Source organism: Diachasma alloeum, unplaced genomic scaffold (assembly GCF_001412515.2).
Source record: "Diachasma alloeum isolate Michigan unplaced genomic scaffold, Dall2.0 Dall_scaffold_00879, whole genome shotgun sequence".
NCBI classification, from domain to species: Eukaryota; Metazoa; Arthropoda; class Insecta; order Hymenoptera; family Braconidae; genus Diachasma; species Diachasma alloeum.
In genome coordinates this window covers 112,272-126,038 of record NW_021681000.1, presented here as the reverse complement: position 1 = coordinate 126,038, position 13,767 = coordinate 112,272, and the positions used below count along the sequence as shown (strand labels likewise).

The following is a 13,767-nucleotide window of genomic DNA, read 5'->3' as shown; positions in this document are numbered from 1 at the left end:
CTCTCCACGAATTCGCACAATAACGAATGACATTTTACCCCCGAAATTCCATATATTAATTAAGAGTAGAAACTTGATAAAAACATGAAACTACGAATAAAAAATACCGGAGCATTTTCTCTCGCGAAAATGGCAAAAATGCTGGGAGACAGGCTACCGAACACGGTAGGCGATCGATGGCTGCTCCAGTCCGTAAAAAGCCCACTAAAATGCTTTCAGCGTCGAACAACAGAAAAAAAAACGCGAACGGTATCATGCCAGAATAATTAAAAGAGAATTATGTTTTATGTTTGCACTAGATGGACTCAACGGTGGATCCCAACAGCATTAGTTCGTACATTGGCTCGACGAACGACACGTCAAGCTACAGTCAGGTGAGTCCATCCTACAATTTACCCCATCTACCAAAGGATTTGAATAATAAATTAATTGTTGCCTGGGGCTATTTATGATTTTTTCATGATTCTTTGTTATTCCAACAGAATGATATGATTAATGTGGGAGGGGAATTGAGTAGCAGCGACGGGGGATACTACAGTACGAGTCCTCAGATGGCATATCAACCGAGGACACCAACTACGACGCAACAGCTGACGCCTCAGACACCGAATACACCTACTATTATACTGACAGGTAAATAATAATATTAAACTTAAAATAATATAATAATAAATATTAAACATGGAGCCATTTATAAAACACATCGACACGTCGACACACCCGCACAGAATAACAACCTAGACGTGTCCACATTAACCCTAGTCTGGTCATCAAACGCGACACTGCGACTTGGTCACCTCCGCTGGGATTCCCCGCAGTATTAGATTCTAGCGTTGCCGAATTTACTCTACAGTGCCCGGGCGCGTTTAGCGAGTTTCCGGCAACTTCGCGTCACGAGAATTTCATTTAACATGGGAAAAAATAATTCATCCGTCCGAAATAATTTGTTTTCTTTAGGAATTTTGGGAAATATGTTGTTCTAAAAACTACTATAATTTTTTAGACACTTCAATTGAGAAATTAATTTTTTTTTTGAATTTTTCCAGTTAGCCAGTCAATTGTAATTAAAGAAAACGACGCGCGGCGGAGTTTTTCTCATCGGGTGACCAATCTAGGGTTAAAGAAGGGAATTTATATAGTGTTCCACATCTTTATAACGTTATAGGAGATGATTCCATGAGATTTGGATGAGGGGAACTGGGATTATTCTCAATATGAATAACCAGAAAATTTTTACTGAAGAAAAATGGCTAGTCCAGACCGGAGTTTGAACCCGGGACCTTCCGATTGTGCATCGGGTCCCATTAGATAGTTTATTCAAATTAAATAAACATTATTTTAATCGAACAAATGGGTTTTTTCGAATAGAAGGCAATAAAACTTGGACTCAACCTTCAACTTGATTTTTATTTGTCGTTTTATTCAAACCCAATGAATAGTGTTTTAAATATAAACATGTATCCTTGATCCAAATAAACTTAATAGGATTTTTTTATTAAAAATTCAGCTACTAAAATAGAGACTATTGAACGAAACAATTAAATTCACAAATTATGTTCGCAGATTTTTCGGGAACAGATGACCTAACGAGCCCAGAGTTTGCCAAGGACTTGGGCTCATCGATGTCGGGTGAGTTTGATCCGGACTTATTTACATCGGACGACGCTCTAAGACAGGGTCTCGGCCCCATTGACCTGGACGGTCTACAGATGCTCACCGATCCTGATATGGTGATATCAGACGCCAATGCCGAAGATCACTTTAGGCTAGATCGTCTTTAAATAATTATTTTTATTTAGCTAGAGAGATAATCATTTGCAAAGCATTTTTCCAATTCCAGAAGCATGAAATAACGTTTATGAGATAATTGAAATTATCGTCGACTCATATGTGGGTTCAATTCACCCCCTCCATGTTTTTCTCCCCTAGGAGTAATTGTTATTTTATCCTGGTGTCGTGGGATTTTAATTTGAAACGAGTACAATTTGATTGACGTTATTCGATAATGCATCGAGTAAATCTATTCAGTCTATTTTTGACAAATTTCTGTGATTGATTTCTATGGGGAGATTGAGTTATTTATGGTCTGATTTGTTTCTGGATATATCTACTGGTGGGGCAGTCAACAGAATTGGGTACCAACTGGTCTTTTCGAAGGTTCGGGGGATTTATATTATTTTATAGGGGGACGTGCAGCAGACTGATTTATTTCAACTGTCGCTTTTCAATTGCTCAATAATTTTGACTTACAGAGAAGGTTTAATGATATTTTAGGGTGTTTGGGCATTGAAGTACTTCAATACTTTCGAAAATTACAAATTGTTATAAATGAATGAATTGTCAAGGAATTCGATTGGAATTTGATTTGGAATTGTTTTTTCTCAATTCAGTAACCGTTTCATAATTTGAAATTTAACGTGATTTTTTTTATAAAAGAGTAGAGAAAAGCTTGAAATTTTGTAAACAATTTTTTCATGTTACATAAATATTTTGGTATTATTTACCAAATATTAAAAATATTGTGTGAAATTTTTTCACGTGGTAGAAGGGATTATGAAGCCTCCGAATTTCGGTCAACTTTGGCAAACAAAAGCTCGAGATACGATAAAATTTTAGGTTTATCCTTAAACCAGCCCCTTATAAAACAATTTTGGTTGTAGATAACGATTGAAATCAATTTTTTTACATTAAACGTATAAAAATGAAGAAATTTATCGACACCTAAAAGTCAATAATCATCCGTTAGTTAAACAAATTCCATTATTTATTCATGAGAAAACAATGTTTACAAAAGGACTGTGTTGCAAAATATAATTTAAATGGTACTGATTAGCATTTAATTAATTCAAACTTCCTTGAAACAGTTTAGTTGCAGAATTCGCAAACTGAAATGTCAATTAAAAGTTGATAAACTTAATTAAAAATTGTGTTGACTAATCGTTTTATCATAACTCAATATCTGAGTTTATTGATGATATTTTTTTTAATGAATTAATTAAACATAAATTTCATGAAATTTAAAAAATTCAAACTTTATTCGTTTGAAACGTAAAAATAATAATTTACAAACATTCAAGCCTTGTTTTCACCTTGAAAATGAAGTTAAAATAAAGTTTCCATGTGAGAGTCACAGCTAAATTCCGTAAATTATAACTATATTATTTAGCTTAATGCCCATACATCTGTAAATATGTAGTACCATGATGTATTAGTCAGAAGGATCTCTAAACTCCACTCCTCATTCAATTCAATCACAGAAATAATCAATTCGTGTATTTTTTTGTGCCTCCGTTGGAAAATTTTTCAACTCTAAAACTAGTTATTTGATTAGTTAACGATTCAATTGTTTAGAATCATTGAAATTTCATCGTCGTTTTAAGAAAATTTATCAATTCTTTTTTATTTTATACTACTTTGTACATTGTATCATAATATGATCTCTATAAATGCACAAAAGAGTGAAATTAATAAGAGTAAAGAAATAGTGAATGACAAAGTGTAAGGGAAAACATTGAGAGTCAAAACATTTAATTAATCCATTAAACTCAACTTTCTCATAGGTATGAATAAGTGACTGGAAACTGTAGATAAAGATTTTCTTTTCTCAAATTTTACATTTTTCCTCTGTTTCATATATTGTTTTGTGATCGTCGGCTTTTTTTTATCGAAAAGGAAGAGATTTATATATCGTGATTCGCCTCGAGGCATTCGAGTGTATAGATATACAGAGACAAGTTAAATATATATAACCGTTTGAAGGAAAAGGACTGATGTTGAGAGAAACATAAGATGAATTCATTCGACCATTGAATTTGCGCCCGAAGGAACACGTTTCATAGTCAATACTTTTTGAAAAATTATTTTTCTTTCTTTTACTTTCCCTTTGTACTCTACTCGTTAATGTATCACACAGAAATCTGGTTCTTTTGCGTCTGAGATATTTCAGTTGTTCCTTTAAATACTCTGTGGACAATATATTTCATTGTTATTTAAAATTGCAATTGTTTTTTAATTACGAAATTGACGAGTTGATTCTTTCGTTCAGTGAAATGAGGAGATGAGATAGGAGGATTAAACAATTACGTCACGTTTTTTTTCATTTTGGACCCATTCCATTGAGTAGCGATGATACAGGCCTTCGGCACGCTGTGATAATTACTTGTTGTTATCTGCATATCATTTCAATCTTCTTACAATTTTAACAGCTGACGTTAATGAGAGAGTTTATAACGAGAATATCAGTGGAGAGTCAAGGTAGACTCATTTAGAAAATTGGGACCCATAGAGATGAAATTGCTAATCAGCTTTTCATTAGGTAATCTTCTTTGTTTTGTACTTACCTGACTGAAAGAGCAGGGGAAAACCATCGAGACGATTCGATAATTTAATTTCAATTTTTTTCGTTACAAAATCAATAATTAATTTTCTCTTGTGTGATGTTTGTTGAACCCACAAGCTTTTGTAAAAATTCGCTGTGAATTTATGGGGATAATTATGGAATGAGGAAGATTAGAGACTTCAATGGAATGATAAAGGTCATGGGGAACAATGAGGCAAAATAACAAAGAAAAATTGAATCATAATTAATATAAATTTGTGGCACGTATTGATGCTCTCGCCTGTACCCTCCGCGATTGTCAATTGATTTTTTGAAAGTAATACTGTACTTTATACACATTTGAATAGTTGTTAATGAAATAATTGTCGGTGAGTTGAATGAGTCCTTTTGGAAGAAAAAGGCCAGAGTGGATTTTACGAAGAAAAGAATGTTTTTATCTACAAAATCTCGTAATATCTTGGAATATAATTCAAATGGGGGAAAAGAAAAATTATGAAATTTCATGATCTATCGTTAAGGAAATTTGATACAAGTGTAAGTGCGTGGATGAATTTGCCTGTTGAGAGATTAATTCGGGAGTTCAATTGGATAATTCGTTTGATTTGTGAAGTCAGTTGATTCATTTTTCTCTTCCCTTAATCTCATTGTGAATTCTGCTGAGAGCAGTTGACAATTGAAAGACTAAAACTGAAAGACAAGAGGGAAAATTGAGGAAAAATGGTAATAGTTCTGGGAGAGGAGAAGTTTCCAGTTGTTTTAATTGAATTCTCAGTGTTTGGAAGTGGTGCCAAAAACAAAGAGGTCTGCGAATTTAGGAGGGATTGGGAGGTAATGTGGTATTTTATTCACTTACATTTGAATTTTTGTTCAGCCAGCACAAGTGTTTAGTACTTAAACAATTGGAGGATGAGGTAAAGGGAGGAGTCTTGACTGATTACGGGTCTAAATATTACGCAACCGTTATATAACGGTAGAAAATATTATGCAATAATCTTAACAGACAAAATATTGAGGGCAGAATTATTATGAAATAAAATATTATTAACTCATTGAACGATGAACGTCTACAATCATCTACGTATGAGGAGAATCGGGGAATTAAGAGTCCGTCAGTGTATTAGTGAACTTTGAGGCATTCCGTACTATTTCAGTCTGTTTTTTTTTATTTCGATGAAAATTTAATATGATGTAGAATATGTGTTCCAAGCACGCCTTGAAATGTTATTAAAAAAGTTAAAAAATTGTTGTCATTGAAATTAAATTGATATTCGATAAATATCAATTTTATCAAAAAAGTACAAGTGAACTTTTTTTATTCAAAACATGTGTAAGTTTCGGGGAAAAATCCACAGAATTTTGTAATTTGTTTGTTTGTAATTTTCTCCCCGAAACTATCACCTGTTTTAAATAAAAAAAGTTGTCTTGCACTTTAATCAAATTCATTAATAATATTATCATCATTAATAATAATATTATTAGTAATATTCTTATAATGAAAAAACCCAATAATAATTATATCCGGTAACAATTTTGATCGTTATATTATTCACCGTAATATTTTGGTGTAGTATTTAGACCGAATACCGTCTTGACCAGGCACATAAGAATGAGATTCGAAGTGGGAGCTAGAATGTGTGATGCTAATGAACCGAAACACTAGTCTTTATTGCCTTTTTTGCAATGAATTTTGTTCAAAGTGGAATCAGGAGATAAAGGTAACTGTATTTACTCAATTTATTCTTTATTTTCATAAATCCATTCGGAATAATGAATTTTTTACGAATTTTTTCACTTATCTCCTCATGCCACGGAATGGCCAGAAATAATGTTGTTGAAGAATTATTGTTTTTACAATGAAGAAGACAAATTAGAGTGAATAATGAGGGTAAAAAGGACGTGGAGATCATGAGAATGAAATGAGGAAAAGAAAAAGTCTTTATTATCTGTTATTTGTTTCATCATTTTATGAATAGAGAGTGCGGGAACAGGGAGACAGGAAATTATTGTAATTATTTGTAAATAGTCAACGTTACGTGTGAATGAAACAGTCAGAATTTTTAGATGAATCCAGAGAAATCCTCTTAATGAAGGATAATCGCTGAAAATTATGTCCCGAATGATCATGAATGAATAACATTTAACCAGACATCGATTTTCATAGTCAAACAGCATAAAATGACGAACCAAAAAGATGCGGAAGAAACGTAGAAGAAAAAAATCCAAGTACTAAACAATTTTTCTTCCCAATTTGTCCACTAAAAAAATGCATGGTGAAATCACATTAAAGTCATTTTAAATAAAGCCTTGATGACGATAACTGAAAAATTAATAATTCAATTCAATAAATTTAATAAATAAAATTCCAATGTCGTTCACGCGCGAATCCAAGTAATCTTGTATCAATGAGAATAATAAAAATATATTTAAAGAATTCGCAGTAATGAGAGAAAATGAGAGGTGACTTTTTCAAATTTTTCTTACATTCTGATATTCAATGTTGACGTCATTAGATTTTAATAATTAAAAACGAGCATTCAATAATTCAAGCGATAATAATCTCGAATTTTTTTCATTGGCCAGAGCATGTTCTCTATAATAAAAACAAAAGATAAAAATGAAAATAATTAATTGAGAAATGAAACAAACGGACTTGCTGTATCGATGGAAATTTTTCGTGAAATTTCGGTAACGAATGGTAAATGGAAAAGTGTATATCCATCTCGATAATAGCTCTCTAATAATTATCCGTCTCTTTTCAATTCCCCCCTCCTCCACCCTTTATACAAGTGAAAAAACTAATACAAAAATACAAATTAAATGAATAAACAAGAAGATAAAAACGTTGTAAATAATATTCCTCTCACGCATTGTGTAATATAATAGTTTATACATTTATTAGACTAACTGTAACGCTCGAATTGGGGGAGAATGACGAGAAGCGAGTTTAAAAATGAATAATATTAAAGTACGACAATTGTAAATGCGCACAAATTACTGAGAAAATATTGAGAAAAATATGAGAGAAGTGATAGTGTCAAATGAGAGAATAATAATTGGGAAAAAGGTGAATAACCTTCATGTATATCTCATTAAAATCGATAGAGAAATAAAATGAAAATGGGTATGTGCAATGTGAATGGTCGTTCTACTGTGCCATGGATGAGAGAGAAACAGCACACTAAATGTTAAAGGGAAATAGAGTAAACTGAGAGCGATGAAAAATGAATAAATTGAATAATAAATTGAACAAAGACAAAAAATAGGACACCAGAATGGAAACTCTTTATCCGCTTTGTTTTCATCCAATTGTCATAATTTTTATCCTCTTTTTTTCTAAGAGAAGAAAAACAAATCGTTCTACCGCATAATGAAAAGTTTAATGAATAGTTAATCGGACATTTTTTAGAGTTTAAGGAGAAGTTAGAAGGGGAAGAGAATAAAAATCCAATGTTTTTTAGAAAATTTTGTAAATAATCAGGCTCTATTAAATTGTCGTTAAATATCAAAAGAACTATTTATTTATTCATTCTTTGGAACCTGATCCCTTCCCGAGGGTTTTAATGATTAAGCTCTAGGTATTCAGCAGTGAAAGTCATGTGATTACCCTAATTACATTAATAATTATCTCAATATTTTGTGTTCGTTCGATTAAGATGCCCTTTTGATCCTCTTGTATCGTGCCAAGGCAGCCCTGGGCTCGTTGGGAAGACCTCCGAAGGCCTCTTGGTACTCTGGAGCGAGCTGTGAGCCCAAATCCTGAGCATTGGCAAGGTCTATCATGGAGTTTGGATCAGCCACGGAGTCCGCCTGCACCTCGTCCAGAGGCTCGTCAGCAGCCCTCTCCCATCTTCCCTTGACTTCACCTCCACCCAGGCCTCCACTCTGCCTCTGAATAATCAATCCATCAAACGAGATAATATCGCGTGCTAAATGGAACAAGTGGCCCATTGCACAGGTCTAAATCAAGTATAGTTTTTCTGCCAAAAAATTGCAATTTGCTTCCGAATGGATTAATTGAAACAAAAAAGTGCAAATACGATTTTCTGTCATTAATTTCGAATTAGTAGGAATCCTTCCTGAAATTTAACCTCAGGCAAATTCAATAGTTTTTTTTAAAGACAATTTGAGATAAAATTTGTTATTGAGCTGAATTTATTTTATTTTGGAGTCACGACGTTGGAATAAAAAACCAATAAAACAACTTATGAAAGTCCCCCCCTCAATGATTAATTCTTCAAATCCCCAGGCTTACCCAATCCCTCATCCCGGCTTTATAAATGATTAACTTGAAATATTACCCGATGCTTGTGTCTGGGTCTCCCCCCTCGCTTCCTCTTGTAAGACCCCAGCCGTCTCCCCCGGGAATTCATCTCCCTCCGCTGTCTCGAGTACAATCGCCCAGGAAACAAAAAACTTTCACGTCCATCCTCAATCCCGCTAAACTTGGAATGCTTTAATCTTCGTTTACCCTCACTCAATCCCTTGGACCTACGAACAAATCGATTCGCCTGGCTCTAACGTCGTATCGTCTCCAAGAATAATCAGGTAAATGTTCCAGTAGCTCGTCTCATCTCAACATCGATCATCACTAGAGATGTGGAATGATCGTCATTTTCTCTTTCGGTCAGGTCAGGGGTGAATGACCGGTTTCTGACCTTGACCGAATTTTGTATGCAAAATGACCGTCACAGTTACGTCACTGCGTCAGACACGAGCTAAAATGATCAGAAATACACAGCAAAAACGAGTGTTCAAAAACGAATTTCACACACCTTTTTTAAACATTTTTCGGAGATTAAAAAATGTTTGAATAAAATGAAAATTTGTCTGAGTTTCAAACGAACAGGTGCCTAAATATCTTAATTCATGTTTGAAATTCAAATAAATTTTCATGTCATTCAGACGTTTTTTAGTGTCTGAAAAATTTCTACAAAAGGTGTATGAAATTCAGATATTCGTTTTTGCTGTGTATAATTGCAGATTAACCGTCATTTTTATATCGGTCGTTTTTTGAGTCATTTTTTTTAACATTCGATCGGAAAATTTTTCAATAGAATTGAATTTAGCTGTATAAATCGATAAGTTTTGACGCTGAATAAAAAAAAAATAGAATAGAATTATTATCATTTATTATCCTGAATAAACCGATAATGACGGTGGTCAATGACGGTCATTTTTGTCACTCACATCTCTAATTATTCCCCAACTTTTTCATTTTTCAGAGTGTTGAGATATCCAATATCCAACTGTCGGATAAAATCTGCATCTGGAACATTTACCTTCATCATTTTACCTCTGACTTCTCAATCTCCAGATCTGAATCGATTCCACTGTCACCGTGGCTGATGTACTTCGGCGCTGGTATCACAGATTTCCGGAACTTTCGAGTTTTGGGATTCCCCTTTCTTCTTAATTTGATCTCCTCTTCAATCTCGTTGTTATCGTCGAGATCATCATACGCAGCTGCTGATCTCTTCCGAATGCTCACATGGGGGCTGTCAGCTTCCTCAGCGACGTCTGCGTCATCCTGATCAATCCCAGTAAGGTGATTATGGAGTAGTCAGGGAAGGTCGAAAAAAAGTCAAGAAATTGATGACTTGTTTTCATACATTCTTTACTTTTTTCAAAATCCTTGTGGAAAATCCCACATAGCCTAAGAGAATAGGTGAAACACAGAAATTTTTCTTAAAAATGCATATTAACGCGAGCTCTTATGGGAATTTGGAATAAAAAATATTAACCCTTAAGCGGACGCAGCTCTTCACCGAGCGTAGTTGGTCGTACGTTAAGGGAATCCCCGCGCCGTGTCTTTTACAATTTCGAGAAAAAGTTGAACAAAAAAAATTTCTTCCACGTTCACAAGTAATTTTGAACTTTCAATGAATAGGAAATGGTGGTATGGAATCGAAATAATTGTCAGATAGTCCAAAAACTCGATTTGAAAAAGTACAAAATTATGAAATTTTGAGGTTAAACATGGAGATTTCCAGCAAGTCGAGTTTTCAGAAGATTTTAATAATTCATTGGTGTAAGTCTAGACCGAAGAAAGATGTTGATGTGTTCCATATGGTTGAAAGTAGAAATATAAATTTTTATGGATTTTTCATTCACGAATTTTTTGCGAAGTTTTCCTTTTTGGCAGAAGCCATGTGACATTTACTTTTTTTCTACCAATTCCATTGGTAATAAGCTTCCGAATGGATCCGTACAATTTGGCAGATGATAACTACTCAAAAAGCTATTCATATTGGTAAGGGGAATAAACCACACCGACCTCTGATTCTGTCAGAGCTATACAATTTCATCCTGTAATGTCATAAGAGCTACAATCCTATCAAATTTCAACTTCCTACCTTGAATTTTCAGTTATCGTTTCCACAACGATTTCCTAGTAAAAATGAAAAATGCCGATTTCCAACACAAAAATGGTCGACATAGATTGAAAATTTGTAATTGAAATATCTTTTTTCTTGTTCAGCGATTGGTTTTCTGCGAGAGAACACTAGATTCCCCTCCGTCTCACCTCCTACATGCCCGCCCGCCATAAATACCTTAACGCTATCAGACTCCTCAGGGAGATCCTCCTCCAGTCGTTTCTCCCTCTCACTGTCATTCACCTCGTCCTCCACCTTCTCCTCCAATCTCATTAATTCATCATACTTGGCGTTATTCGCCTCGATCTCTTTAACCTTTGAATTTTCCTCGCTCTCCCGTTTGACCTTCTCCTTCACAGCTTCAATTCTCCTCTGCAGTTGATCTTCAAGTTCCTTCGAATCAACTTTATCCTTGCTTTCAGCTTCGCTTTCATTCTCAGAGAGAGACACTTCTCTTCTGACTTCTTTCTGAAGCTCGATTTTACTTTGTGATGGTGCGGCGTCTATTCCAGATTTTTCAAATCTGTCAGTACTTCCAGAAGTGTCTTTCGGCGACTCTCGACCGATTTCGAAAGTGTCCACTTCAATTTTCAGGAGACGCGGGTGAGACGAAATGTTCGGAGTAATTATTTGACGTTTCTTCGAGTCTCTCTCTATCTGTGAAGTGTCTCTCGAGGATTTCGATCGCTTCTTCAAGCTTCTAATCTCATTCTCCACCTTCTTCTCTACTCTTTCAAGCTGGGACTTCGCTAGCTCCAAATTTACTTTCTTTCGGAGGGCCTCTTGGAGGCTTTTATCTCGCTTCACACGAGACTTTTTTGGGACTGTATTTTTCACATTGATCTCTTCGACCTGTTGCCTATTTGTTTCTTCTCCGTTGATCATGGCTGCACGCTTGTCCAAGCTGTGGTCATCAAAGTCATTATCAGCGTCCGGAGATCCTCGGTTGTGTCTGCCTATACTTTGGAAGTTCTCGGAGTCCTCGTCGTCTAGATCGTCCTCATAATCTGATATTGTTTCTAAATTTTTTGCTAGGCGTTTCCGAATGCTCAGGGGAAGGTCCTCGTATTTTATTAGTCGTTTTTTACGGAGTATTATGGTGTCTGAGGGGCTGGGATTATTGTCGGATTCTTGGGGAGTTTCTTTCGACCTCGAACGATAACGAAAAGTCAATTTTTAGTTGGAGGAGAGTTCGAGGGGGAATACGTATGGAAAAATTCAAAGGAACACCTACCGCATTCGCTAAGAAATCGTATTGTTTTTTTTATAAGAATATGATTTTTGTTGAAATTCTAGGGAAATTCTGTGAAGAATGTTTTTTTAACAGATTTTATGGAAATTATGTAATATTGCTGGGTCTTTTTTAAATATGTACATTAGATAGGAAAAAGTCAGTAGATGATGATTCTTTTGTTTTCCACTTTTCTTTTCAAGGTTCTTTAAAACCTAGGCAACACATACGAAAAAAATTAATAGAAAATCGTAGCGAATTCGCTAGATAATTTTATCGGATTTCTATTGAACTTTCTTTTCGTTTTTGGCCGATTCTATTGCAATGATCAATAGAAAATATTCTAGGGAAAAAGTCAATAAAATTCAATTTTTCTACGCAACTTACTCTAATGAGATATTTTCTATAGAATTTGCTCGACTCAGATTTTCTAAGTTTTTGTCATTCTATTTTTCTTTTCTTTTCATCACGAAAATGAAACAAAAAGACTTGGAAAATTTGAGCCGAGGGAATTCTACAGAAATATCTCAAGTTGTATTGGAAAATCGAAATCCACTGACTTTCCCTACAGAATATTTTGTATTGAATATTTCAATACAATCGGCCAAAAACTAATAGAAACTTCAACAGAAATCCAATAGAATTGTCTAGAAAATTCACTAGGTTTTTCTATTTTTTTTCGTGCGTAATATGTGGGAACACGTGGTTCTCGGTAAAAATATCAGGAGACATTTTCGTAGCTGAAAAAAATGAATATATAAAAAATATATCAACACTTCTTTCCTTTTTAATGTATTTGATTAATTTTTTTCGTGCGCGATATGTGAAAACAAGTAGTTCTCGGTAAAAATATCACGAGATATTTTCGTAGCTGAACAAATTTTCAATAAGTACTGTCCCTCCCTATTTCTCCTTGAAATCACTCCGATGTAATGAAATATTCACTCTGACGTCAAATCGAAATGTTACATTTTCCCTATTATTCATTCAACATAATATCATTTTTAAAATTTTGAATTTATCTAAAAAACAAGTAGGTTTACGGACAAATATTGAAGGACATGATGGCAAAATTACTGAAATGTTCAAAATCAACTTGTTACATTTCCCAAATTCACCGACTTGTCACCACTTCACCGGATAATTAATTCTAATTACCTGGAATCTGCGCCAGTGCTGCAATCAACGATAGTGCCTACAGTAATCGCAATGAGAATAAATGACCCCAGAGAAATTCCGAGTCTTCTCATCGTGTCGACATCATCAGAAAGTATTTCATTTTTTCATTAATGATTTTATCAAATTTACGGGAAATTGACAGGTAAAATGATTTCCATATTTTGTGGATTAAAAATCAGGTTAAAACAACAGAAAATCACATCGAAAAGTTATTTTCTTCTTGAACAGAACAGACTTCAAGATCCTCACTCAACAATAACGCAGGCACTGTGTTACAGAAAATAAAATTTATTATTTCTTCAATAGCATCTCATTGTTTAAAATACTAACTACAAATTTTAGTTTCTAATAAGCTCGATGATTTCACAAGGACTTGAACCATTTTTGTACATTTCGCCTCTTCAATACGTATAATAAGCCAGTATACATATTCGAGGATTGAGAATTCTCCTCCCAAGTGTCTTTCGATATCCTTGCATTAACGATTGGATGACTTAAACATTCAGCACAGCCAATTTTAAAAAGGTCAACGTGGACGGAGAGATATTCACCTGCATGTGAACAGTCCCATGACCTTTCGTCACACCTGGATCTCACTCAATTATTCCGATGAATTGAACACCAATTGAAAAATCGGAAAAAGT

At 34.4% G+C, this 13,767-nt stretch overlaps 2 protein-coding genes across 6 annotated transcripts in view; one reads left to right on the top strand and one right to left on the bottom strand.

The window, feature by feature from the left end:
* Positions 1 to 7,850, top strand: part of LOC107045149 (CREB-regulated transcription coactivator 1) — a 44,594-nt gene extending 36,744 nt beyond the window's left edge. For all 5 annotated transcript variants that reach the window (XM_029126597.1, XM_029126596.1, XM_029126595.1 and 2 more), the window contains 3 exons: positions 300 to 374; positions 483 to 633; positions 1,564 to 7,850. In XM_029126597.1, the coding sequence (XP_028982430.1) occupies positions 300 to 374; positions 483 to 633; positions 1,564 to 1,781 (444 nt within the window). In that variant the 3' untranslated portion in view covers positions 1,782 to 7,850. The remainder of the gene's footprint in view (positions 1 to 299; positions 375 to 482; positions 634 to 1,563) is intronic.
* An 82-nt stretch (positions 7,851 to 7,932) lies between these two features.
* LOC107045125 (apical junction molecule) lies at positions 7,933 to 13,194 on the bottom strand. Its single transcript, XM_015267261.1, has 6 exons — positions 13,103 to 13,194; positions 11,644 to 11,863; positions 10,897 to 11,556; positions 9,633 to 9,866; positions 8,638 to 8,853; positions 7,933 to 8,227 (listed from the first exon to the last, which is right to left on the bottom strand). The coding sequence occupies exons 1-6, from the start codon at positions 13,192 to 13,194 to the stop codon at positions 7,988 to 7,990; spliced, it is 1,662 nt and encodes a 553-aa protein (XP_015122747.1). The 3' UTR covers positions 7,933 to 7,987.
* Positions 13,195 to 13,767: the final 573 nt, after the last annotated feature.

What these genes read in the sequence shown, in the direction of transcription:
- LOC107045125 (XM_015267261.1), bottom strand. Translation starts at nt 13,194, where the DNA reads ATGAGAAGACTCGGAATTTCTCTGGGGTCATTTATTCTCATTGCGATT. An exon ending in AGCACTGGCGCAGATTCCAG is followed by an intron (nt 11,864 to 13,102) that starts GTAATTAGAATT and finishes TTATCGTTCGAG; the next exon opens with GTCGAAAGAAACTCCCCAAG. An exon ending in TCCCTGAGGAGTCTGATAGC is followed by an intron (nt 9,867 to 10,896) that starts GTTAAGGTATTT and finishes GGGATTGATCAG; the next exon opens with GATGACGCAGACGTCGCTGA.